The sequence below is a fragment of the Haliotis rubra genome, unplaced genomic scaffold (assembly GCF_003918875.1).
Source record: "Haliotis rubra isolate DU_JTF1 unplaced genomic scaffold, ASM391887v1 Scf105, whole genome shotgun sequence".
In the NCBI taxonomy this organism is placed as follows: Eukaryota; Metazoa; Mollusca; class Gastropoda; order Lepetellida; family Haliotidae; genus Haliotis; species Haliotis rubra.
The window spans coordinates 1,489,418-1,517,160 of record NW_025764948.1 but is presented as its reverse complement, the minus strand read 5'-3'; the positions used below and the strand labels follow the sequence as shown (position 1 = coordinate 1,517,160).

The following is a 27,743-nucleotide window of genomic DNA, read 5'->3' as shown; positions in this document are numbered from 1 at the left end:
CAAAGAAAGCTGTTACAATCTGTAAAAGTAAAAGCCTCTGATGTCAGAGGAACAGGATTATCATATTGATGACTTCCTGTGGTGGGAGGGGTTAATCCTTCCTTCCTTCATCCTCGGCAGCATCAACTCCCACCCCTTAGCCATGTCCATCATCCCCCATTCCATCATGGGACACTTTCTTTGTGTTCAATGTTTCATGGACATTGGCGCCATCAGAATGGTTGGGTAGTACATTTTGGTATTTCAAACTGCAATGGTATCTCATATCTACTTGCTCATTTATCATAGTGAATAAATGTTTAATTCTCATCAGAAAATAAAGCTGTGCTGCTTATGCTTTAAACTTGCAGTTAAAATTAAAGTTAAACTGAAACAAGAAGACCTTGTTCTTTCAAAATTCAGAACCCTTCAATGTTTATAGTTTTAAATTATCATGCATCTTTTCTTGGTTTGCATTCCTGTTTTCGTTTAATCATTCTTCTCAAACACTCATGCATGTTTTGATAAATCTTTGATTTATGCTCATTAGATAATAAAAATTCCTTGTCAAGGAATTACAACTGGATATCCAATCTTCCTGCTTATCAGCACCCAATGGGAGTCATGTTTTCTCCCTCTGAAAACATATTTCAATTCTTAGTTATAATGAAGCACATCAGGGCACAATTTCATTACTTTGGCCACAATATCCTATTCAGGTCTGTCAAATTAGGCAAAATAATAGGAAGAGAATTGGATATTGAAAAAAATCTAATCCACCAAATAAATCTGTGACTACACTTATAATTGACAGTGAAACAAAACAGTGTTAGCCTAGAGCGTTAATTGTCCATATACATGTACAGATGGTTTTCAAATCCAAATCTTTACATTTCCATTGAATTTGCTCCACAGACTGTGTGGTTAGATGTGTGGTTATAGACGGGGCCATGACAGGGGTGTTGAAACAACATGGCTGCCGCATTCACTGCTGCCCAATAAATCATACCTACTTCCAGTTGCTGTCATGTAAACAGGGGGGACCTGATGTCGGCCCTCTGATGCAGTAAATTACATGTAAAATATGGCTGCAGGACTCTGTGAGGGTGGTATATCATCTCATAATGGTAGATTTCATGACAAGGAATTAATGTAGTTGGAGCATGTTTCGTCTGCCCTCCTCATCCCAGGTTAGTGTACTAACCCTGCTATCAGCTCATGGTACATTGATGTTCTTTACGATGAGGTGTCTGAGGCAGCTGTACAGCTATTCTTATTCTGAATCATGGTTTCTTTTCAAGATTGTATATTTGGTTTACAATACAAGAAAATACATAAATACAATTCCAAACATAGTGTTACCATGACTGGGACTGGGTAAGAAAGACTCCCAATACTCTTTCACTTGTCAGAGGTGGGTAATCTGGTTGGATTGTCAGGCTTGATGGCCTGGCTCTGCTGTATCTGTGGGTAGTTGCTCATTGTATCACCCATTAGTTTGTTTGGTTCAGATTAAATTATCTGCAAGCTGCCACGATGTAACTTTGTGTTTAATCTCATCCACTTTCTCTGCAGACATGTAACACTGACAAACAACCTCAATGGCCGTGAACTGAATAATATCTGTTTGAACTCATAAATAGTTTGAGAGAGCAAATATAGTAGGAACTGACATCATGAAAAGAATTCCAATTTGTCATCATGAAAAACAGATTTTGAATTCCTGAACGTCACAACTAGTTTAGTTTTAATTTTGTAGTCAGAACAATGGTGGAAAGAAGCTTTACAACCAGCAGGAGTGTTCAGGAATGTTCTTGATGCATAGTCGTCCTTCTGTTTGGTAGCAGGATGTTCCCTCATGTTATTATTTCCCCGTCTTCACAGGGATCTCATCCACTGAATCCAGACAATGCTTAGGGATGATTAAGTTCGAACTGGTACGAATGTCCTACATGTGTCAAGAGACATTCCTAGCTAAACTTCATCCCAATTTTGAGGTTTGCAGTCACCAATGTACCTTGACTATCTGCAACATAAGCACACCAGCATTGGGGACATTCACAGATATCTTTCTCCCATGTACAGCGTTCTTTTTAGCTTGATTAAAGATGACACATGAGTGACTAGTCAGTTATGACATTTTTATGTAACATAGGAATTTGGGGGACCGTCAGCACATTTTGACATTGGCAGTGTGCTGTAAAGGTGAACTTCTGTAGCTCACAGCCAGCTGCAGGGTTACCTCCCTTGAGTCAGAATATCCTGTATTCAAGATCAACTATTCTTTCCAAACACTGACCATTGTAATTGTTTGCTTGTAATTATAAGCAGACATTTAAACTGATTGTATCTTCATCTATATTTTTATTAACGTAATATCTTGAATAACTATCAGTATAGGCTAGAAGGCTAAAGGTTGAAATCAAAACATCTTGCCAGTAAAAGGTTTTGTATTCAGGTCTAATAATCCTTAAACATTGTAGATACACAGCATGAAGTCCATAGGAACAATTGTGTGTAATTGCTAAGAACATTCTTGATGTGAAGTGTATATAATTACAAAGGTTACAGACTGCTTCTGGATGAACATAAATGGCAAAGGTAGAGATGTGGTTCAGGTAGGAATACTCCGTGGCTAATACAAGCATATAATGTTGTAAGTCTTGTAGCATATAAAGTAGATTTAATTAGAGATGGCTAGACATGGTAGATGAAGGGGTCACTGAAGGTATACCTGGGAGAACTTGATCAGTGGTTGGAATAAGCCATCAATAAAATCACCATTTCCCTGTAGGACACATCTTGATATCAAAGAAAGTGTTAAAATGATTTATTGATCATTGGAAGAAGTTTGTTTTAGGCTTATTTGTGTACAGCCATAAAACTGTACTGATTGTAGGCGAGATTGAAAAAGCTAGTTTGGTTATTGATAAATTTACTTTGTGGAAACATTAATCAGACTTTTAGGAGGTATTATTTGCAGTTTATTCCACCTTGCAATGTTTGTGGTCCATTTGCTGAAGGATAAGAGGATGTTGTGTTAATATGGTCACTTAACAGACAAACAGGAGCAGGTTCATCTATTCAAACAGATGCCTACCAGTGTCCCGTTACACCCAGCTACGAGGTCATGAGTACAAAGATATTTCACAGATGCAGATAATTTGTTTCAAATAACCAGAAAATATCATAGCTTGTGGAAGGAAGTATATTTAGCCAACTATGTTTGTAAAGTCTATGAAATCTGTATCATCACTTGGTTGCATTAACGTCTGCTCCAGCAGGAACTTCTCATCACAGTGATTATGCAATTTTCTTGTTAAACCCTACTTTCGTACATTTTAAGGAAACTGTTCTGAAGTATCTATTTTTAACGTATTTTTGTTTTAATGATCACATTTCCAAGTGGTGTTTTAGTCGGAAAAGCAAGATTGATCTTTCTTCATTATAGTTTTTCATCAATCGGACGTATTTTAACTTTGATGTTTCCTAATTCCAATCTTGCAGTGTAACCGCATCAACTGATGTTTTTTTGTATGATTTGACTGAAGTTTGGCTTTTGATTTCAGGACTTGCCACCTCCTGGATCCTATGATGTGGTCAAGTCTTACGAACGCTCACAGTTAAAGCACGAGAAGACCCTGCCTCGGTCTGAAGCAGCAAAACGCAAGCATGGCTCCTTCCTGTCCGCTGCCTCTCGATTTGCACCCCCACGTGACATTGTGTATGGCAAGGCTGATCCTGAGGTTCCAGGTAGGGTATTCCAAACACTGTCAACAAACCTATCACTCTATCGCTATAGTCAGTTATCCTTAATTTGCAATGTCAATCTTAGCTTCAGGGGAATGTCGTTTTTGATGATCAGTCGATGGAAATAACCTTTATCAATGCAATTTGTTACACCCCAGGATGTTCATAATATCAATCACTGGTATGACAAATCCTGGCTGGATTATTACATGTCTCTATGATATAGCTTAATCTAGCATTAAGCTACATTCTTTCACACACGCACATGCACATGCACATGCACTTGATAGATATGAGTCTATATTAGAATAAGTCAGTTTTGTAAAAATTATACACAAACAAGGGTACGCCAATTATGTGCCATCATGTTTGGAATCGACCTGAATGACATCCGGACACTGACGTTCATCTCTCCTCTCCTTATTATTTGAACTTACTGTTTCCTAAGGGAACATCTTTGAATTGGTCTACAGCAACCCATGCTTGGAATTGATAATGGAATGGATAATAGAATGGATAATGGAATGCGCCGGTCAGGCTCACTGACTTGGTGGATACATGTCATCATGTTCCATTTAAGTAGAATGGTGCTCATGATGTGAATCACTGGATTGGTCTGGTACAGACTTGATTTCTGACATACTTGCCATCATATAGCTGGAATAATGCTGAGTGCAGCTAAACAACAACCAAACCTACTATTAATGTTACTTCCATGCTGACCTCAGTAACGCAGTGAAAGTTTTAAGAACAGTTCCGCCTGCACCTTTGTGTGGCATTCACTGAGTGTGAGTCCACAACTATATATACACACTCTTCTCCCAGTCACGCTTCCTGTGATGGTTTTCAGAGATAGGACAGCTTTAACATATCTGTCATTTCCTTACAGAAAATTATATTGTGGCCTTTCTCTATTCAAGATATCACTTCTGTTGTTATATTTCTTCAGAGTTGATTCACACCGGTAGCACTTTCCATTGACATTAACTTCTCCACCTTGGATTCTACAGATTCATATCAAACGTTTGCCTTCTGATAGCTTTGTAACCAAAATAAAATGCATGAATTGTAATTTTGTCTAAAAAGTAAAGCTGTTTGTTTGGAATGGCAAGGGCCACTCACAGTCTGATTATCAGACAAGTTTGATTCTTTCATCAGTTTTTCTAAAAAGCAAATTCAAAATGGCAGCTGTATGATTGCATGTTGATAAGGCATGGCTGGGGTGTAAGTGATTTCGTCATTTGGATGTATCTGAACAAAGAACAGTTTACTGGTTAAACATTTCACCTTAGATAAAGGAATAAAAGATTGTTAGAAGTATTTACACAGGAGGTTCTGCCACAGTAGCCATGGAAAATTGTTTGGCCACCATTGATAAACTGTTCTTTTCAACAGATCTTTCTGAGGTTTCTTTGTTCGCCAGTTCCCATGTCAGATGAGATGTATATATGTTTATTCTTCTGTATAAAAAAAGCATAAGAAATGTTTTAAAAATTGCAAACATTAAAACATTTCTTTTGTAGACAAGAAAATAGTATCATGGGAATATTTGTATATAAGTGATGGAGATTTCTTAGTATCTCCATGCAGTCCTTGTTAATGCCAGAAACAATGATGGTTGGTTTGGACCCCGTTTCCCCTGTTAATGTGCCTAGTTTTGTCAGCACCTTGATTCCCGGGGGTGTAAGACCTGCAACACTTCAGGCCTTCTTCCACATCCGACTCAGATGCCATAGTAACAGGAATAGTGTTCAAGCAGTGTTAAGCCAAACTCACTCTCATCTTGGCTTCATCCATGTTGGCAAAGAGCAGTTGTCTTTGCTTCAGTCAATCATGATCATTATGATTGGGAATGAACCATGACCACAACTTATAACTGTATGTAATTCAGAATTTGATTCTCCAGAAACATTTAAGACTGAATAATCCTACCTAGAAATACATAACTATTATTCCATTAAGGTAAAAAAAAAAATATTCTTTGCACTTGGCGTACTTAGCTATAAAAACAATGATGGACTCAGACAAAGACATGTTTGATTGTGTCAGCTGTGCATAGTTTCCCCTTCCCCTCAAACACATCTACTAGATGCTGATAGAAAACAAGATTCCAATTAACATTATTGCGCTGCCATGTTCCTCACCATGTCACTGTCACCTGACATTATGTATATTTCTATCCAGAATATAAAAAACCATGTCAAGATTAGATCAGTAGACCATCAATTTCTGGCGCTAACAAATCCCAGATTCACATTCTTTTAGTCCTGACACATCAAGGTTCCTATCTTAAAAGATATTAAGGTTACTGCTGTAAACTGGCTGTCTTAATTAAGGTCATCAATGGAGATGCTCCATTAAACGCCTGAGTGCCGATTATTTCAAGATATACTCTTCATTGATAAACATGCTCAAGCTGCATAACAGTTTTACTGGAGAGCATCCAAGCTTTTAACAAGACAATTAACGGCCATATGGCGCCTGATAAACACTCTGTTGGTTGATATTTAATAAACTCTATTGAATATATTCCCCTGGTATGTATTTGATCAAGATTGAACAGAGATAGGGCATAGGGTTTAGATTTTGAGATTTCAATGTGCTTTGTGGAAATCTGACTTCCTGTGCAGTATGGATGCAGTGCATACATGATGTGGTTATTGTTTTACTGTAGGGTAAAGAAGTGAGCTTTGAATTGGTGATGTGTGCTGTAATTCTGTTCTGTGAAGTGATGTAGATAATATACTGACCAATTCATGGCATTGGGATAATGGGTACATCAGCAGTTGTCCTTCATCTTGCTGCCTCCACAGGAAGGCACAAAACTTTCAGGAGGAGTATCTTGAGTCCACTTTAAATTGTAGACACAATTATCATTTGAATGATATCAAACCAATTCTTCTAAATTATCTAATACATTTATAAGAAATTTCCATAATTCCTATCCTGATTTGTAATATTCATAAATCTTGTCAAATAACCAAACATTTATTTACAAACTGACATAAACATTGAATGTAATTACAAGCTACACCATCTCCAATTTGACACAAATCCTGCCCCAGTGTTAAAGGGCAGTCTCAAGTATATTTAGGTTTATAAAATATTCATATGGTCTTGATTTACATTGTCAATTATCTTGCGTATCTCCCCGTGGTCTGACCGGCCATTAGATGCCCTGTCCAGTGCTATCTACTTGAGGAACACTCAGTACCAATTACAGATCCCACATTAGCCACCATTTGTTGATAAACCGAGCCATTACACAGGTTTGTGTTTGAAGTCCCTGTGTGTTTAGCTGTAGCAGGGCTGGAATCAGCAGGGCTATGGTCAAGTAGCCCTGAGTCAGCCGGCTGGGGACTCCCTGAACACCTACAGGTTAAGCTGGCTTGTCTGCCATGGCACTACTTCTGGACCCAAACTCGACTTCAAACAATAAAGTACGGAGTAGACATTTTGTAGTTACTGCAAGTGAGTGATTTATTTGAACAGGTTTGAACAGTTTCTAGTTATATCAAGGCATTTATGACGTAGGTGAAGTCTTTGAGCACAAACATTAATAGGCCGACACATTATAATTGTATAAACATTATGATTTATGGGGACAGTAACAGTTGAGGTCAGGAGAGTGAGTGAGTGTGTGAGTTAAGTTTTACGCCACACTCAGTAATATTCCAGCTATATGATGGCGGTCTGTAAATAATTGAGTCTGGACCAGACAATTCAGTGATCAACAGCATGAGCATTGATCTACACAATTGGGATATGATGGAGTGTCAATCAAGTCAGTGAGTCTGACCACCCCATCCGTTAGTCGCTTCTTACGACAAGCATGTGTTACTGAAGATCAATTCCAACCTGGATCTTCATGGGTCGGGGGTCAGAAGAAGGGGAGGAGGAGGGGAGCACTATAGTGGACAAGATTTGGTTGTGTAGTAGTCATGAGGGTACATACCAAATGTTCATCAACTCAGCTGTGCTAGTTTACCTCTAATGGCAATAACTGGTATATAAGTATGTTGTTGTAGTGGTTGGATGACACGGAGCATTCAGGGTATGTCCCCAGCAACCTGTACTGGTCTTCCACTAGACTAATGCTAAGTCTCTGAATATATATAATTTTGATAGTAACAAACAAGCCCATTTAAATTGAAAAGGAGCCCTAGGGAGACCAGAGATTCAGAACCTGAGGAAATCTAGACTTGCTTTATTAAGGGCTTTAGCACTGCAGAGAGGGCTTGGCAGTAGGGAAAATAATGTGGTTCAGGGACGGACTAGTGTTCCACATGATTAGTGACTTGTTCATGTGTCATCCTACCCCAGTAGCCATCAGATATCAAGAAATAGCTTGGATAATGATATGGATGGATCAACAACAAAACAACACACAAATTAGTCTGCCCCCAATCAGTCCACACAGAATGAGATGTGCTCTATGTTCTAGTGACAGAAACTAGTTAATCAATCAAAAGTCTAGAACTAATATGAGAAACAAATATCTTTGAAACATTTCATCCTCATCCTCAGAGATTTATCCACAGACATTACCTATGTATGATATTGATAATCATAACAAATTAAGAATTTCTTCACAAAAAATACTACTTCTTGTTTTTGTTCTTCATTTAATTTGATATTTGAATTATTCAGTGCAGTAAAGAATGCATGGTAATCTTGTGGGAAAAACCTTAGTCTCCTCCCTTTGTCCTGCTGCGTTCTTAATGTCATTACCGCCAGCAGATAGATAGGCTAGGTCGCAGGTCATCCCATCCCAACCGATAAAAGCAAATTACATTTCTCTTGTTTCTGTCCTTCAGTACTGCTATCTTATTCTTAGTGCCATGGCCTGTACTTAAGGTCGCTGTTTCTTCATGCCTTGCAGCTGAGTGATATAACAAATAAACTGATTTGTGTGACATGTTGGGGATTCTGGCTGGAGACAAGGAGAAGCCATTTAACACTTAGACAGATTAATCTTGTACTTAATTTGTTCTTTCAATCTGAAGGGAGACAGCCTATCAAGGATCACAGTTTGGTACACTTGTAAGATTTTCTGCCAAAAAAGGTTTGCTGTTGAGATGAGAAGATGAATGCTTGACAGAGCTGATTCCACAAGTGGTTGATGTTGCCCGGCATCAATAGCTGCTGCAGATAAGGTCCGGACATTATTTAGACGGCCAAAACTCCTTGACTCTGCCTTTCACTGTTCCTGCTATTACCCACATAAAAGCAAGAAAATTTACTGAGCTCCATTGCTCACAGTATTGATTGTAGCTTTTCTATTTTCCAATAATTCACAAAGTTTATGATTGTGGGGCTATTGAGACACTGGGATCCTACATTAGGTTGTGAATTGCGATATACTGTTGCTATGTTGCTTCTAGCCAGCTATTCAACTGGTCTCGGAATCAAAGTTCTGTGACAACTCAAGAGAATAAATTGTTGCCGTTAGACAGCCAAGCTGGGTGTAATCATAAACAATTGTCTTCAGAATTGGATGGCCCGTGATTAAGGAGGGCGTTGGACACTGGATGGGTGAAATTGCTCGCTCACATCAGCTATTGCGCCGATCAGGGCTTGCTTCAATCTTTCAAACAGAGGACAAGTCAGTGAGGGAATGCTGGATGACTCACAGCCCCTAGCCCATCAACAAATGAGTTACGACACCATTCCGATTACTACATAGTGGCCTGCACTTCATAAGTGCGATTCAGCATTCAAGTCCATAAAATCTGGAAAAGAACATTTGGAGTTGAAAACCCCGACTAGTCAAGATCGCACATTTCCTGCCCATGTTGCTGAATATTTAACATCATGCTTGCTCAAAACCTGGTCTTTATCCCTAATCAATTAATCCCACGGCCTGCGATCTGAAATGGCCGTTTTTTCTATGACACTGGGCATGAAGAGTTTGCAAGTCTGCCATTAAAATACATGATTCGACATCACTTGACCCATGCCAGTTCAAGCTAGACTCATCAAATTTGAAATGATAAAAAAACATTCTCAGCTTTGATGAGCGTATCCTAATCCCAGTCAAAGGTTAGACTACAGTTCAGGAATACTGCTTCCAAGTATGGGAAATACTTCAAATAGGTCCTGACCCATGGCCTGATGGTGTTTGTGCTTAACCATTATTTACACATCCCTCTGACCAAACAGTAGGTAATTTCTGCAATTGTTGATGTAATCCCACGGTGATTGTGGATATAAGCCTGACTCCGACTCCATGGCCCTTCTCTCTCTCATCTGACCAACTTCATCTCGTATTTATTACTATCCATCCATAAATCATTTTCATTGCCCACTTGAGCACGTTTCAAGGCATAAAAATGTAATTCTGTTCTTTCCACTGGCTGGGAATAACTGGTCACTCATTTCTTTTAAAATGGCCTTGGGGTCATCTTGAGTTAAACCAATGTATTAGGGACTAGTGTTTTATGGCCTAATCTGTTTGAGGATAAATTTGTGGCCTTAAACTTCTTCTCACGGCTCTATGCTGTTCTCTCAACTGAGGACGAGTTTGCTCAGGGATGATTCAAAGGTTCCCTCAGATTTGGTTAATGATTTTTAGATTACTCCCAATTTCAGACTTCTTGTCCACAGCTGTTGAGTAAATGTTGCCATTTTTCTGTTTTTTTATCTTATTGAAATGAAGTGCACTCTTTTTTTACATTTCACATTTATTGTTCTGTTTCCATCAGATTTCAGTAAAATATAACCTTTTATGGCTTTACTTGGAGACAACATATTTATGTACTTTGTTTAATAGTATCTTGTGCTCAATGAAGGAATGATTTTAATCAAATTCATTAAGGATTGCTACAAAGATGTATGGCCTAATCAAAGTCCACTAGATATCATTATGTGTATTGATCTATTGATTACCACAGTCTAGCAACCTTCCCGGAAAGATATAGTTGTTCAGTCAGCCTAATCATACCAATTAGTTAATCTATAACATAGTCTGCAAATCCATGTTAATCCATCTCTGTCTTTAAAGTCAGGCCTATCTACCTCAGACCTGTCAAATCAAGGGAGATAATTCTACCACCCAGGGTCCACCAGGAACTGAATGAGGATAAATGTGACTGTCATTGTCTTATCAGAGTATCTGAACATTTCCTCTCATTGTTTGGTCCTATACTTATTCCGGTGAATCTATAAATGACACATCAGTGTATCTGTACAGTCTGCTGCAGTCCAGTCTCTGATTGGTCATGGCAGGTGTAATCTTGCAACAGCAGAAAGGTTTCTTTGCTCTGTTTTCATCTAACAGTCTTCCTATGGCTTTAGAGCCCAACCTTCACTCTGAATTCCTTCCTGGCTATCTTCATGCCTCAAAAAACAAATTCAATGAAATACGGTCAGCTTTTCTTGCCAAAGTCTATTTGACTGCAATTACGAATACGAAGCATTACAGTTCTTTTGTGCCATCCAATATGGCAAGCACCATCTGAAAGGTCTATGATCTTGGTAATCCCTTATTTGCTTCATCAACAATGCTGGTGTAATTGTGCACTGGTCAGTTTGCCTGTCTGTGTGAGTTAGACAGGAGACACTGACATGTAGCTGCTGGCTTGTAAGGGATACTAAATCAGAACCCTTGTCCGTCTGCTTGTGACTGTACCCAGAAGCAGCAGACTACCTACATTAGGGGCCTGTAGTGGAGTCTGCTTGCTCCCAGGATGTAGATGTTTGCAGTGCAGGGCTCATTAATGTCATTGGTGAGATACCAGCTGACAGATTAGTGACATGTTTGGTGGCGAGGTGTTTGCAAACACTACATATATCCAATCAGTGTCACTGTTATGTTACCTGGACTCTTGCTGCAGTACAATTAACTTTGGTGCAACGAGTTACATGAAAATATTTGATATTTTTCAAAGATTAAAACATGTTGCTACAGTATGGAATAGAATTCATCCAATTGTATGCAATTAATACGCTAGATACATTTTCTGGGGAAAGTTTTCAAGCTGATTAGGTGCCACATTCGTGTTCCTGTGTTTTTGCTTGGATTTATTGTAAACGGTGTAAAGAGGTGGTATATTTAGATTTTCCGATTCCACAACTGCTGGGCTGAAATTCATCTCCACAGTGAGTTTAGGATACATTTTCCAACATCATGGAGTATTGGTTCAACTTTCCAATTCATTGTAAGGCTAAAGAACAGTAAAGTAACTGCAAAGCCAAATTTCAATAATAAATTCCTTTATTCATTTCTATCCATAAAAAAAAATTTTTTACAAAAAAATTTTGGTTTATTCCTGAGAAAAATGTGGAACTGTCATTCGACTATTGGCTTCCAATTTTAAACCTTTTGCTCCAGATGGGGTCCATACATCAAGGTGGTCTCGTGAAACTTGGTTTATTCTCCTAAGACATTATAAGCAAGAGAGTAATTTCATTAGCTGTTGTATACCAATCCAACCGCTGCCACCAAAATGTGGAAGTCATGTCCAGATGTCGACAGTACATCAGCAGAGTGTGTTTGTTCAAACCCATGTGTTGTACAGTTAGAGGCTGTTTGGGACAGCACTCACCATGGACCCAGCTGTACTCCATTGTAGTCTTTATAAGCCCTGTAAACACCTAAACACACACTCCAGCCTCTCCTTGTCCAATAGTCAGCTATATGCCCACCATTGATGTAGTGGAAGACATAATGGCTGCCTGGATGAGGTTTGGGAAAGGGTAAATGTGGATTAGAGGAGTAATTAGGTTGCTGGATGCTTGGAACATTTGCTGATGCTCAGCGTACTTGGCTTTGTACTTGGTTTGTCAGCTAACATTATTGGTTGCCTTAATGAATTCTCCACATATGGAAAGGATCCTTGTTTGTAAACAGCATAAGGTTATTGGGAGAAATGTAGACACTCAGTTTGACGCAATGACTTTTGTTTATGCCACTTTAGAATCTTTTCCACCATATGATAAGTGCTTAACGAGACTATTGCAGAATAATTTATGGATATTACACATGATCTATATTAGCATGATGAGCTTTGTTTCTCATACTGCAGATTTTTGGGAAGGATGTTTGATAAAAATGAAATGTCACTGTTGATTTGAGTTTAAATTCCTCAAAAGAACTGGTGAAATATAATTCTGTTATAAAAGCAGAAACAAAGTGTGATGAAAGCATATTTTCAAATAGAAGTTTTTGTTCTTTCGCTTTTACTTGCAAATGTTGTCCATAAACCTAGAATGAGATTCATCTCAGCTAGAACACCATTCATTGCCTTGATATGATCCGAGGCAGTCACTATACTTGTTAAACTGGAGATGATGTATTGAAATAGAACTACTGGCGTGTGAACTTTGCTGAAGGATTTATTCTTTCTAATTCTTTCCTTTTGGCTCTGGTATCCAATAAAAATTATTGATGTATCGTTTTGAAAAAAACGTTTTTTCTCAAAGAAAGAACATGAACGCTTAACATTTTCAATTTTTTTTCTTCTCAGATGAATGCAAAATATTAGTACATTCAGTGCGACTTGTAGATGATATTTTTTGTAAATGTTAAAGATACAAGACAATCACCAGCAAAATATCTACTACTTTGAACATTTGTGAAATAATTATCACAATGATTGCCATATAAAGTCAGAAGAAATCACCTTGATGCTACTGTCTTGCTTTGAAGTTTGCTTTACTTCTTTCAAATCAATCTTCAGCTTGTGACTTTTTGCACCAACACAAAGCATTGTGCACGGATCATTTCCTCATTATAATTGTGTGTGTTGTCTTGTGGGATTGATCTGCAACAACTGACGTAATTGTCCCCTGTATATTGGAGTGAGGACTGTAGAGTAATAGCAGACATCTGTTGCAGAGGCATAACGTGTTCTTCATCCCTCTCATCAGCCAAACAACCCATCTAATAGATTCTCAACTCAGATCAATATCTTCAAGTGATCTGATGTTTCACTGACTGGGTATAAACCCCTGAGTCATTAGAGTCATTTGACTAGCTTATGTCGCGGAAAGTTGTCAGGTTTTATCAAGTTATTTTTTATTGCTTAACTCTGAAGTACAAATATTCCGTCTTTATGATGTCAGGCTTGGTAACCATGTGAAACCAGGAATGTATATTATGAGGAATGTGCAGCACAGTCTGAGTGGGATGCCATGCAATCAGTCTGACCACCTCAACCCTGCGAAGATCCAGGTTAGAATCAATCTTCAGTAACCCATGCTTGTTGTAAGCGGCAACTAACAGAATCGGTTGGTCAGGCTTGTTGACTTGGTTGATTCATATCATCATATCCCAATTGCTCAGATTGATGCTCATGCTGTTGATCACTGGATTGTCTGATCCAGACTCAGTTATTTACGGGCCACCGCCATATAGCTGGAATATTGCTGGAGTGTGGCGTAAAACTAAACTCACACACTCACTCTCCTGACCCCAACTGTTACTGTCCCCATAAATCATAATTTTTATCCAGTTACATGTATAATGTGGAACACAGGCCCCTGTCAGCCTATTCATGTTTCTAGATCTTTGAGCACCTCACTCACTGACCACCTCATCCTTTTAGTTGCCTCATACCATAAGCACAGGTTGATGGGTCGATTCAGATGTAAAATACCAAGAAGGATGCACCTGTGCTATGTTGTTTGTTGGGTATGGTCATGTGTCTTTTAGAAGGCAGTCAAAGATTATCAGTTTTTCCTGGAACTAGATTTATTGACATTGGTTATACGATATTTTAATATTATGTCCAAGATGAAAAAATCTTTTAGTTTTAATGCCTTGTCACAGTAGAGCCTGGGCATAGTAACACCCATTGCAGAACATAGACCCTTATAAATACAAATGTCATATTTCAATAGAAGTTGTCTGTCCGTGTCTCGAGGAGAAGGGGAGTTATTGAATTTTTCAAACCATTTCTTTATGAAAGGAAGAGGGAAATTATTTTTTTCAAGATGTTTACTGAAAGTAACTTTGGAAGTTCAGATCAGCTGCTTGCTCACAGGAGGTGATTGATGTAAAAGCTGGTCGAATCTTAGACATTATTATTACGTAGTTTATGGAGACTTTTGCAAAAAACTCCTGGTTGCTAAGAGTGGAAAGAATATAAACACATTATTCATACCAGTGACCATATAATAAGATATAATAATATCTATTGTATGGTCTCTGCTTATACTTGGTTGTTGTGTAGCCTCAAAAAGTATTCTGAACATAGATAAGATGTATTGCGCAGACGTTCCATGCAGAAACAGTGACAATATACATAAACTACACAAACAAGATATTTAATGAATCATAGCATATACATACATACGTACGTACGTAACTACATACATACATACATACATACATACATACATACATACATACATACATACATACATACATACATACATACATACATACATACATACATACATACATACATACATACATACATACATACATACATACATACATACATACATACATACATACATACATACATACATACATACATATATATATAATGAGTAACAAAACATATGAAAATCATATGTAAAATGTAAGCCATACTTGATGTTAATCTTAATGCATGCACAATTTTCTGGTGTTAAAAGAAGTTTCCATTCATTGGACAACAAATTAAAGTGCTTCGCAAATATGTATTGTTTCACTTTTAATCTTTTAGGGTTGAGAGAATAAGTTAACTGGTTTTATAAAATAGTCTTGATCTTCGTTATGAATATACAAATATCCATTATCATGTTTGACATTAGCATGTCTCAATGACAGTACTGATTAAGTGACAATACCAGGAACTTGTCTTAAAGTCATCAATCAAATAGTTCCCTGCCAAGGTTTGTAGTGAGTGTATGATGACTTGACATGGAGTGGTACAATCAGGACACCTGCCTCTCCCTCCATCCCCAACTGCCAGTCATCCTGTTACAGGTACAGCTTGGCAGTGGCTGCCATCATCAGGGTCCTCTGAAGCTGGACTGTGGAGGAAGATTGGCCATGGCATTGGGATATCAGCTGGCTAGATAATTGCCTGTCCAGACTGTTTCTAATTGTCTGGCTTCTGGTCACTTCTGACCAGTTGTGTGTACCTATGGCTGTGGTCTGCAGCTGGTCGGGTCATATAGCTCGTATACACTGCTCCTGCAACAGATTGGCTAAATAAATCTTGCTTAGCACCAACAGATAGAGACAGATCCGAACTGCTGTCCAGTAAGCCACCACTAATGTCAGCTGCAATGGTCATACATATCATTCCTGTTTGCACCAATCAAATCGTTATCCATAAATAACAGGGTGATTATCTCCCCCTGACTGGCCACTCTTCAGCATAACTGTAAAGAAGGTAGTTTTGACATAATTATGTTGTTCCTGAAAGGGTGGTCTTGACATGTTCTGAGACTATGGGTAAAGGGTTGTTTGGACATGGAGTGAATGGTCAAGTTTTATAGGGTTAATCTTGAACAGTGGTCAGAGTTAGGTCTTGGTCAGTTGCACTTTCCATGACTGTTCAGTCATGCCCAGCAGTCACTGAGGTTAAGATCATGTCAAGAATGACATGCCATTTGTTGAAACTGATGAATGTTGATTTCAGTCGGTGAGAGAGTCAAGTAATAATGTTTGCTTTCCATCATACTTAGTTAAGTTGCTTCTTTCTGTTTGACATGAAGATGCTTCTCTGAAAAGTGAAAATGCCCACTTGGATTAAATTTGATTCCAGATAGATTTTAACAGTGGAATGATTTCAAAGAAAGGCACTTCTGACTTGATCAAAGACTTGCAACACAGGAATGTTTGTTTGACATTGATTCTGTAAATCAATATGAGGGATAAGGTTATTGATGTTGGATAAAATACAAACTGATTATCTTTGTTATCTTTGATGCAGAGCCTTTCAAACATAGCTATTGCATGATTTGTGAATTCAAACATTATGTCTGAACAAATGACAGATTTTTCAAACTATTGAAAGAAGTTATTATTGTAATCGAATTCTGGATTATGCTTCTTTTATACAACCAAAGTTACAAATTGTTTCTGAATAGTTCCTACCTCATTCCTGCCTCTATTCATTGTGGTACTATGTCAGTATGTGTTTAGACAGTGTTTACAAACATGTATGGGTATAACACACGGGACAAGGAGGAAAAAAACTCACTAATTAATTAAGTGCATAAAGTGGAAATTTTAATATGGAAATGTAAGGCCCTTTGTCTAAACCATTCTGAAAGTTACTGCTTTTTGTAAATATATGCCCATTAAATTTGATCTGAACTTGTTAGCTAAACTTCACAATATTCTGTACATACTGTCTTCACAAAATGATCTTGTGCAAAAACAAATACTTCATTTAAAATTTTACCATCAATGTCATACATATATTTTTAAAAATTCATGTCTCAAATTTAATTTTATCAACATTTTCTCAGTCCTCGGCTCCTGTATCCCCAAAAGTATCATGTGCCTTCTGGGATAATCCAAAATGTCATTGTTGATTGAAAGCAAAAAGCCTATGAGTATAATGGCTTGAGTTATTGACATGAGAGATAGTTAATTTGGATGACAGATGATATAGACAACATTGATAAAGCTGTACACTCCGTCTCCTTAATCCCATTGTCAGTTCTTCTATGTTCTGAACATACATACTTCTCATTAAATATTGACATGTTGTCATTCCCCATGCCACTTTGCTGTCAACGTTAAGACACAAGAACATGGTGTGAACTTGGATATATATTCTGTTTGGTAGTAGTTTATATTGTTTGTCTACAGTCGACATGCTTTTAGCTGAAAGGTCGCTCTGACCTAGGCATATATGGCCGCAAGCAAGAAGCTTTGTTTAACTCTCTACAAGAGATATATTTCCATTGCTTGTAATTTAATGCTGAGATAGGTTTTTGCAATGTTCTTTTAACCATCTCAGTCTTACTTACATCATGTACTTTATGTTGAGTTTTATAAGACTAAATTTTGGTTGAATTATTGTAATGTACTAAGACTTTATAAAATGTGGTGTGTCAGACACACAGGGGTTAATCTGTCAGTGACATCTTCTGCCTTTACTAAAGATGACAACATACATGATATTTACATTTCAGATTTACAGTTTCATATGTCAAAGATATGTGACCCCCCTTTCAAATTCCTGCATAAATACTATGAATGTTAAATTTAAACAAGATTGCATGTCTCTCACCACAACTGCATGCGCTCTGAAGCTTTTCAGTAAACAGGCTGCATTCTTTCAGCCCAACTTAAAGCTCTAAATATGACAGTTTTTCAGCTGTTGAGAGTGCAGTGCCTACAGCATAGGCGTGTCTGCCAGGGGTAGAGTTTGTGTAATCTGTAACGTCATATTGAATGTAGAGACGGCATCTATCAATGTCCATACTGAAATATGGAAACCAGCTCATGACAAGGGTATCATTATCTAATTGTAAAAACATGTTTGACCACAGTGATATCAGTGACACATTACAATATCACTTATCATGGGTATCAGCCAGGCCTTTATGTTTGACGTGTCATATGTGACATGTTTTTAGTGATTTTAGATGACACTGTTGACTTTGTCATTGATACCAACAGTCTTGCTTGAAATGTAACCTTTAAACTTAGAATATTCCATCATTAAAAATCAATATTGTTTTTGGTGTTGAACGTTTTGTGTAGGTCATTGTAGTTATTTTACAGAGATGAAATCATGTGTCACCAAGATGACTTAAACTTTATGACTTTAAATGTTTTGAATATTTTACCAAATGCTTCCATTGTGGATTTTTATTCATAAGCTGCCTGAAGTTTGTCAGTCGTTGTGGTTTAATCCTAGGACACATTTGTTGAAATTTTCTCCCATTCATCTTATTTAGTTCAATAGATATTTAGGCAATATGAACTTTTGTTTTGCGAAACATTATATCATTACACATCAATAACAAAGTTTTTCTAAACAGTTTGACAGGGCAATTCATCTCCATCTTCTGTTTCTGTATTAAAGTGCAATAAACTGATTCATTCGTTCAATTGGAATCGTAAAAACACTTCCTAATGGTACCTTTGAGACATGTAAACTATATTACATCCAAACAGTTTTTCAAATTAATACAATGGGTATTTTAATCTTGTATTTTTATGATTTATATCACATATCAGTAGAATCAATACTTTCGTCTTCTGACGAGTTAGAGTGCAATCCTGACAATGGTAGAGGCTGCAGGTTTTGTTGAACCTTTGTGACAATGACAGGATGGCCGCCATGTCAGATTCACATAAGCCTGACTGTAGCCTGCTATAGGGCAATAAAAGTGTTCTGGACTGGTTCTATGTGTTAGGTTTAGTAGAAGCCAGTAGAACACCTAACAGCTGTGTGTTGTTGGAGATCACTAAATCTCCACAAAAGCCATACCAGCTAATTACATTCAACATATAAACTGAGGGTCCAGGTATATTCCATTTTGATTTAGATCCATTGTCTGTTGACTTGAGTCAGAATGCATTGCAGGCCGTCTCAGTTGGCCGCTTGATGGTAGTGTAGACAGTAGACAGATAGATACCCACCCTGCTGGTGTATATCATCTGCAAGGCAGTTGTTATTCTATTAATGGGCCCAATAAGACCAGGATTCCCATAAATTGACCCAAGAAGAAAGCTTTAGTTGTGTTTTATTAGTAATGGTAAAAACTGCTTTTTGTATTTTGCTTCAACAGAAAGAGGTTGCTTGGAAAATAAATCCTCTAGATAAATAGTTTCATCAATATTTCCTTTTTAGAAGCACTTTGATACGGGGTATTATTGTACGGTGCTCTCTAATGAACTGATAGATGTTTGTGTTGAATGTAGACAATGTCCACTGTTTCATGTTCACTGTCAATAGACATGAAATTGGAGGGTGCCTGTAAATACAGGAAAATGGTATATATTTTGTTATACGACAACCTTTGTAAAGGCGTTCTCAGTGTAGAGAAATATCCATGACATGTTCATATGTTTACTGTCGTGGGCATTGGCAGATGATTTGAAACTTAATTCAATCCTAGAATTACATGTATAGATCTTCATACTAAAGGCTTGGGCCCCATTTTTGACAAGCAATCTTAACACTAAGATGATCATTGCCTTTGACATACGCTAACAATGATCATAATGCAAAGGTGGCTTTGTAAATTGGGTCCCATTCTGTGGATTGGCTGTCAGTAGGTTGTGGGTCAAGTGAACAGACAAGGTCTTGGTAAAAGTAGAAAATAAGTTACAAACAATGGACCAGGGTCCCGATCCAGAAAGCATTCGTAGTACTACGACATTCGTAAGTCTATGGTAAACTATAGAGTTACGACAGGTCATAACGTTACGAACGCTTTGTGGATCGGGTCCCAGTGATGTAAGGTGACGTTCTTGAAAGCCAACCATGAAGGACTCATATATGGTTTATCAGTTTAGAACAAGACTCACATATTTGCCTAAATTTATTGGAATTGTAGTGTGTAAATGAAATTATTTTCAGTGATTCTAAATCCATCCTTCTGTTCCAGGTCCAGGAGCATATGATCAGAAGGTTCACAGAAACAAGAAGGGTGGTCTCATAGTCACCAGGGACAAGAGGTTCAAGGACATAAAGACAGATGCACCAGGCCCGGGTGCTTATGAGGTATGTACATGCTAGAGCATCTTGTAGTGGGGATTCAAGGTTAGAAGAGGTCCTCAGCAACCTGTGCTTGTCATGAGGCAAACAGTTGAACCGGTGGTCTGATTCTGTGACTTGGTGGCCTGATTCTGTGCCTTGGTGGCCTTGTACCCTGACAGCATGGATCAGTGCTCAAAATCTCCATCACTGGATTGCCAGGTCCAGACTTGAGTATTTACATGCCTCAGTCATATAGCTGCAATATTGCTGAGTGCTAAGTATTAAATTAAATTTAAAACAAAATCCTAGGTCATCCTTAATTCTCAAGGACATCTCAGTGTTTAATTTATATAGCACCTGACAGATACGATAGAAGAACATCTTAGAGCAGTAGCTAGGTGTCTGAACAAACCTACAAAAAAACATCAAATTTGATTGAATTTCTAACCCTATAGCAAGATTACACAGGTAGAACAAGATAAATGTAGTATTTACAAGCTCACAATGAACAATATTATCAAATAATGCAGTAAGGATGTTACAATGTAACTTGCCGCAGCGGTCATCTTCCTGAATTTTGTAGCCAAGGAACTATAACATACCTACCCTCCTTTGTTCAACACCATCATTGCAGTGTTCACGAATAGTCTGACCCTCTGACAAATCCGGCAGATTCGCCAACGGTCAGACAGAAGTCTACAACCTGCCGGCCCCAGTGTCTGACTGTATATTTCACAATGACTTTGACTGAAGTTGTTTTATGTGACATGTGACACTTGTTTGCTGTTTATAAACCTTATGTTTGTTAATAATTTCAATGTCAATTATAAGAAATATTAAATCTGAAATGTGTGTATAATTTTATTCCATGGGTCCTGTGCATTTTCAATGGGTCAGACAGACATCTGAAACTTACAAGACCCAATGTCCTGTGACTTTGAAACACCATTCGTGAACACTGCATTGCTAGCTAAATTTGCAGATATTTGTGACAAATCAATTTGTTTATGCTGGTTGATTAAACAAAAATGTAAGCATAGATTATAAATGAATTTGGAAGGTTACAAATATTTGTTAGTTTTATTGAAAGTTGATGTTGATTAAATAAAAGTATCATTGAGTGAACTACAGAGGATTGCACTGTTTTCACACTCGTAAATATGTCTTCTTTTTATGTTCTTTTGAGATGTTAAAATGGATCGGGAATTAAATCAATGAATTTCACTAGCCTGTTTTTAAAAATAAATTCTCATGCTCACTTTCTAGTTCCCTTGGCTAGATGTTGAATTCTGAGAGTCACAGTGTTAAAAAACCCAAACTTTTTAGCTTACATCAATTCATGTGAAAATATTTGAGAAATATCAATCAACAATATAACAAAGTAAGAAGTACAATATTCCGTCAATAAACAAGTAGAAACACTCAGGGGTATGAACATGGGATTGGTGGGGTTCCAACAAGGACTCTAGGAATGAAATTGGACAGTGTGACAGGGTAGAGGCCGGCCTGATTGATGAAATAGTTTTTATGAGTCAGCATAGATGCATCTTGCTCTTCTTGCATGCTTCTGTCACTAGCTTCAAAGACATTCATTTTACGACAAACTTCTAAACATGTCTTTTAGTGAACTTTTGTACATTTTCTCCCTAGAGAAAGACATTTTCCAAGGACTCCAAGCCATTTCTTTTTCTCTGGACGCCAAAGTTGTAATTTGAGGACAATCTCATGTCATGTTTTTTCTGCTTCAAACGATTTTGAAGATCTTTCAATATCCACCAGTGACAAATGCTTCTTTTTCTTTGCCTACTCAATTCATGAATCCATCATGGCAGCTTCAGTCACACATCCATCTTAAAACTGGGTTTTCAGGTTGGAGCACACATAACTTTCTGTCTCTTTCGGTCTATGCATGAAATATTTCACTAAAAAAGAAGTATTCCAATAAAAAGTTTCATCTTTGTTGAAACCAGTCATGGAAATAAATGTTCAAAAACCAACAACACTCTTCATTGACTTGTGAAAGTTTCTTTGGAGTTTTCCTAAATATTTGCTGAATCGTTAAAAGTCCTCTCCCATAACTCTATCATCCAAATAAGGCAATGAAAACAAACAAATGGCATGCTTGATAAACGGAACTTCTAGAATTTGAGATGTGAAAAGTAGACAGACAAGATGAAGCTTGTGATAAGGCGGCTGACTAATAAAATGTCTGCCTCATGGGACAGTATGCAGGACATGCAAGATCCTACTGGATACAAACCAGTTTGTATTCCTTCGCTTGTTTTAACTGGAGCTCTTCATCATTTGTGGGATATTTTTTTAAAGAAAAATCATGACTTTTGTCATAAAAAAAGTAGACTTGACTCGAGTTTATTGTAAGAATTTGGGTTCAAAATTAATGGTTCAAGAATTATTGTTTGAAAAACTTGAGATATTTTCATTTTTTGTTTCATCTTTGACAATTTTATGTGCAGGCTCTCATCGGTCATATTTTTCACATGTATTTTATTTCTGTAACTTGAGTTAGAATTTAGTTTGTGTTTATTGTTGCAATGTTGATATCTGTACAGAGAAAACTGTGGCTTGTGGAAAGATTCAGGATAATTGAAACCACAATCGAAACAGTTACAATTTTGAGTATTGGCTAATGAAAAAAGGCTTAACTTGATTTTTTTCTGGTCAAAAAAGTAACTTGATGACACTGTTTTCTCAAGTCTCTTTTACATGAATTATAGAAAAGAACAAAAGGCATATAATACAAAATAGCATTAAAAACATCTGGCCCCAAAATACATGCAAATTCTAAAGGTTTACAAAGTTTGTATCGAACTGACATGCGCTGATTAAATCTTGAAAAAGATTTTTTGTTCCCATTTTGTCATTTTAGAAATCATTTATCATTCTTGATCCCGCAATTCGCTTGTGCTGGGTGGGTAAGGATTTCGAAGCAAAGATGCCCAGCTTCGTCTAAATGTTTAACAAGCCTAAGACAAAGAAAACTAATGCGATTAAACATGTTGAAAAAATCGTAAGATGAGGAACAGACTTGACAGAATATTAAAGAAATCACTAGGGAGGGAACGACATTTTCCCGTTTTAATGCATTCATAATGAACAAGCAGAGTTTCAATTTCAGTCCGAGTGTCCAAGCGTGGCTCCAAGGTGACACGGAGGCTGTCAAAGACTAATTCATGCAGAATAATACAATTGACCCTTCAGTCCCGTGGCTTGCGTTTTTAAGGCACTGGTTCCCCAATTGATATCATTTTACTATTATCCATTGAAATTTGCCTGATTTATCCATTTTTATATTAGCCAATATCTTCTCAAGGCTAGGTCAGGTTTCTACTAATGTGAAACACAAACGTAACCGTAAGTCTCATATGCTTGGTAAATGGGTTAAGATGGGAATAAAATTTGACGAATGTTTGAAGTTTGTTTGTGAAAAGAACAATGATGTTATTGCAGTTTACTTTTTGCCTGTCGACATCTGTTTATCTTTTTTCTTACTGCTGAAGTCACCGTGGAAAATATCCCATTTCCTGTTTAATTTCACACTGCTTGCCAAAGACATTCGTAGGAATGATAGTTGAGAATTCATGTGATCGTGTTACCATGACAGTTGCTCAGAATCTGTTATTTTGTGTAAATATGCAGTACAGATGAAGTCGGATGATCCATTTCCTTTGTACAAAGTAACACACTTGTATCAACTTACAATAAAAATCAGGGAAAATTGGATTATGCTGCTCTGTGACAGCTGACAGAAAATTATTTTCAGAAATTGTTCAATTTGGTTCGACCACAGGAACCTAAATGTATAATTAGGGATGATTTTTTTCTGTCTGAAGATTTTAAAAGAGTAGGTTGGGACCGATGAATTCTGTGCAATTTACGTATCCGATTTCCTTGTCATGCTCAACCAACAAAACCAGAAACCAAAATCTGCATCATTTAACAAAGCAAAGAGGAATGTCCATTATTCCACAATGAAGGCAGTTGGTGGTAATTATATGGGAGAGTGTTTTTCTACTTTGATGTGCGAAGTATTAATCATATGACTATATTATTATCTACAAGACAAATGGCATGGCTCGGACAGGGATATTGGGTTACAGGGGCTGCCGTCTCTACACAATGGTCATACAACAGGATTAATTGATATTGAGGATTTTCCCGAACTTGAGACGGTAATGAGCTGTGGAGAAATGACTGTATGATTTGAAACCAATAAGTTAATGGGGTTTTCTATTGTTTGACAGTTACATTTAAAATATAAATTGTTTATTACTAAATGTTTAACATAAATGGTACATACATTAAACATTTTTAACTGAAACAAGTTGAATTACTAAAGATTTGTAAAATTTACGAACAAATTCCTTAACACTGTATTTAATCTTATTCAGTTTCTTTCATGTTCATTTGAAAAAGTTATTTCAAAATGGGTTCATTGACAAGGAAAATATCCACTGATTTATGAATAGAAATGTTAAAATTATCAGTGATGGAATGGAAATGTCAGGAAAACAATTGTTTTCAGAAAATAATTCCTGACCATTAATTCTAATCTGAATTCTTTTAGTGAACTATGTTTCATGATTTGCTAATCCAGATGAATATAAGTGGGAACTGTACCATTTAGATCAACAGAGGGCCATTGTAGACTAAACTAGACGTTAAGAAAACTACATGTACTTCAAAATGCACTTAAACTGTGTAAAAAGAGGAATGAAAGACTTTCTGATAATGCACTGATTCTACCTGATCTTCAGCATAAATCTCCACTTGTACATTTTCACATAACAGTTATTACTGACAAATGTCAACTTCCCCAAAAATATTTGACTCCTTTCAAGAAAAAGGCCATTAAAAAAGACCCAGAAAGAAAGATAATCTTTCTCTGTCTCCACTCTGTCAACTTAATAAAAAATATTTGTCTGTGTTCAAAATATGGACAATGATGAAGTTCCCCAACAGAAAAGTAATGTTTTTATGTCTCCCCACCATGTCTGTTATCATAGAAGTCTAATGGAAAATAGTATTCATCAATCAATACTTATCAGTATTGGATCCTGCAGTGTTTCTCTACAAGTCCCTCATCAGTATCTCTCACTTGACTCGGAGTCACTAAGTCTGTGTTGTCTTTACCCAAACTTACTTTGCATTAAATTGATATTATTTATCACCAAAATAATGTTCCAACCTGCCATCTATTTCCTCATAATTATTAGAAAAGTGTTTGATAAATGCAACTGAGATTGTTTAGCAATGGTAGGTTTTGTATGCAGGATACGAAGAGTTTCAGTAAATGATGAGTTAATGTAATTAAAACGTGAAATTCAATTTGATCAGGGAGTTTTTCAACATGACTCTTCAAGATACGTGTTATTGAATTGGATTGCCTTCATTTAATTTAAAATGATCCGTCATATAATCAATCATACAGTTAATGCAGAAGTATTCATTTCACTTGAAATTAACACCCATGTCACTGTCAACTCAACTGTCATTTTAGGTGCTGTGGTCAATTTCGTCCATGATAAATGGACTTGTGCCCTGTTAGAACAAGTGAAAGATGGACAATTATAAAGAGCCCTGTTTCATATTTTATGAAGACCCTATTGTAACTCAATTACCACAGTGATAGAGGTGTGAGTCAAATCTCACCTCCGACAGTGGAGGGGGAAGCAAGGGATGGAGGGAGGAGGGAAGGAAGAATAAATGAAAGACAGAATAATGATTAGATAGCTGACCTTGGCTTATTATGTTGGTACTGTCACAAGACCATGTCGCTAACAGGGGTATTAATTCCTTACTACCAGACCAAGTTAAGAGTAATTATACACAGTTTATAACTTGTCCCTTACAGCTATGATTCATCCATTAGGATGAAGAAATTACTCACCTACCAGCAGAGAAGTGATAGCTATTTCTTTCTTTTTTAAATGTTACAGTATTAAATATTTCAAATAATAATTTCATGTATTAATAATGCTTTTGTCTTTTTTAATCAGTTGAAGCATTAAACAAATATTTCGATTTTTTCGAAAAGATATGAGCCATGAAATGGAAGTTTGGTCCGTGTGGAGGAAGTGTGGATGTTTTGTTGAAGGTGATCTGGTGGTTCTGTACGGAATGACCTGTGAGTAGGTTCAGATTTGAACTCTCTCCCCTTTGCCGCGAGGATGTGGCATGGTGTTGTCTATGTTTCGTCTATCACTGGATCAGGTTGATTTGGATATCCCCACTGCACAAACACCAGCCACCAGTAGTATCTGGGCCCCTAGGGAGTCCAGCAGAGTCCCTTCTCTTGTCACACTGACGTTAGGGACAGTTCAAAATAGTGCTATCTCAACAGATCATGAAGATATGTGTAGGGTTATCATCAGGTGAATAATTTTGTGTAATGTTAGAGGGTGGAGTACTTGTATATATCTTCAAGAAGGTCAGTTGGTGTGTGGAGGATCATGAAGCAGAAATCTTTCTGAAAACCTCAGCAGTTGGTGGTATTACAAATGTATGTCTGAACACCTGGGTGGACTGAGACTGTTGTGTCTAGACTGGGCACCCTGTCTGTAGTTGGGTAGACGGAGAGTGTGGTGTCTAGACTTATGCCCAATCGACCCAGCACCTACTAATACATTACACAACAAACAGAGTCTACACAACCAACTAACACAGCCTGGACTATCCAGTATACATCCAACATGCAGTATCAGCCCACAGTCAATCAATACCAACTTGCACATCCACCCCTCACCCAGCTTCATGTCCAGTTATATTCAAGGCTGACAGGTTTCTAGAAGTTGAAAGCAAAGGAACACATGACACTTTTGTAGTGGTAGGAACTTCTTTTATTCTTTGGTATGACATTTCAGAGCTGCTGCTTGCCCCTTATCGTGTGAATACAGAGTAAGCATGAAGAGTTATATATATAACACATTCACAGATACCTGACAATCACAACCACTTTAGCCCTCATTCACACTGTTCCCTCAGTTTACCTATCCAAGATGCCAGCAGAAGGTATCCCCCAGCAGAACATATCCCCCATCTCGTATCTCCCTGTTTGTTGTTGCTGTCCCCGACCTCACAGCCGGCGTCTTCATCCACTGTCCTTTCCCCTAACCCAAAGATAGGGCTCATTCCCTTGGGAAAATCACAGATAAGCATCAATTATAAATATATGTCTGCTTACACATGAAACCCCTAGAAGAGCCATTATACATTTCGCTGTACAAATACCACTAAAATGTCCATCAGACAAAACAAGATTAGTGCATGGATTACCAAGCCGGTAATCCAACTCCAGGACATTAAAGCTTTGTTCCAAACTTTATTCTGACAAAACTTGTTTGTGAGGAGGTATTAACTGAGCTTGGATATGAGAAAATATCACAGATT

At 37.4% G+C, this 27,743-nt stretch overlaps 1 protein-coding gene across 1 annotated transcript in view; it reads left to right on the top strand.

Annotated features, from left to right (window-relative positions):
- Positions 1-27,743, top strand: part of LOC124276129 (sperm-tail PG-rich repeat-containing protein 2-like) — a 97,421-nt gene that overhangs the window by 57,543 nt on the left and 12,135 nt on the right. The window contains exons 10-11 of the mRNA XM_046711801.1: positions 3,549-3,732; positions 20,245-20,360. Of these exons, the coding sequence (XP_046567757.1) occupies positions 3,549-3,732; positions 20,245-20,360 (300 nt within the window). The remainder of the gene's footprint in view (positions 1-3,548; positions 3,733-20,244; positions 20,361-27,743) is intronic.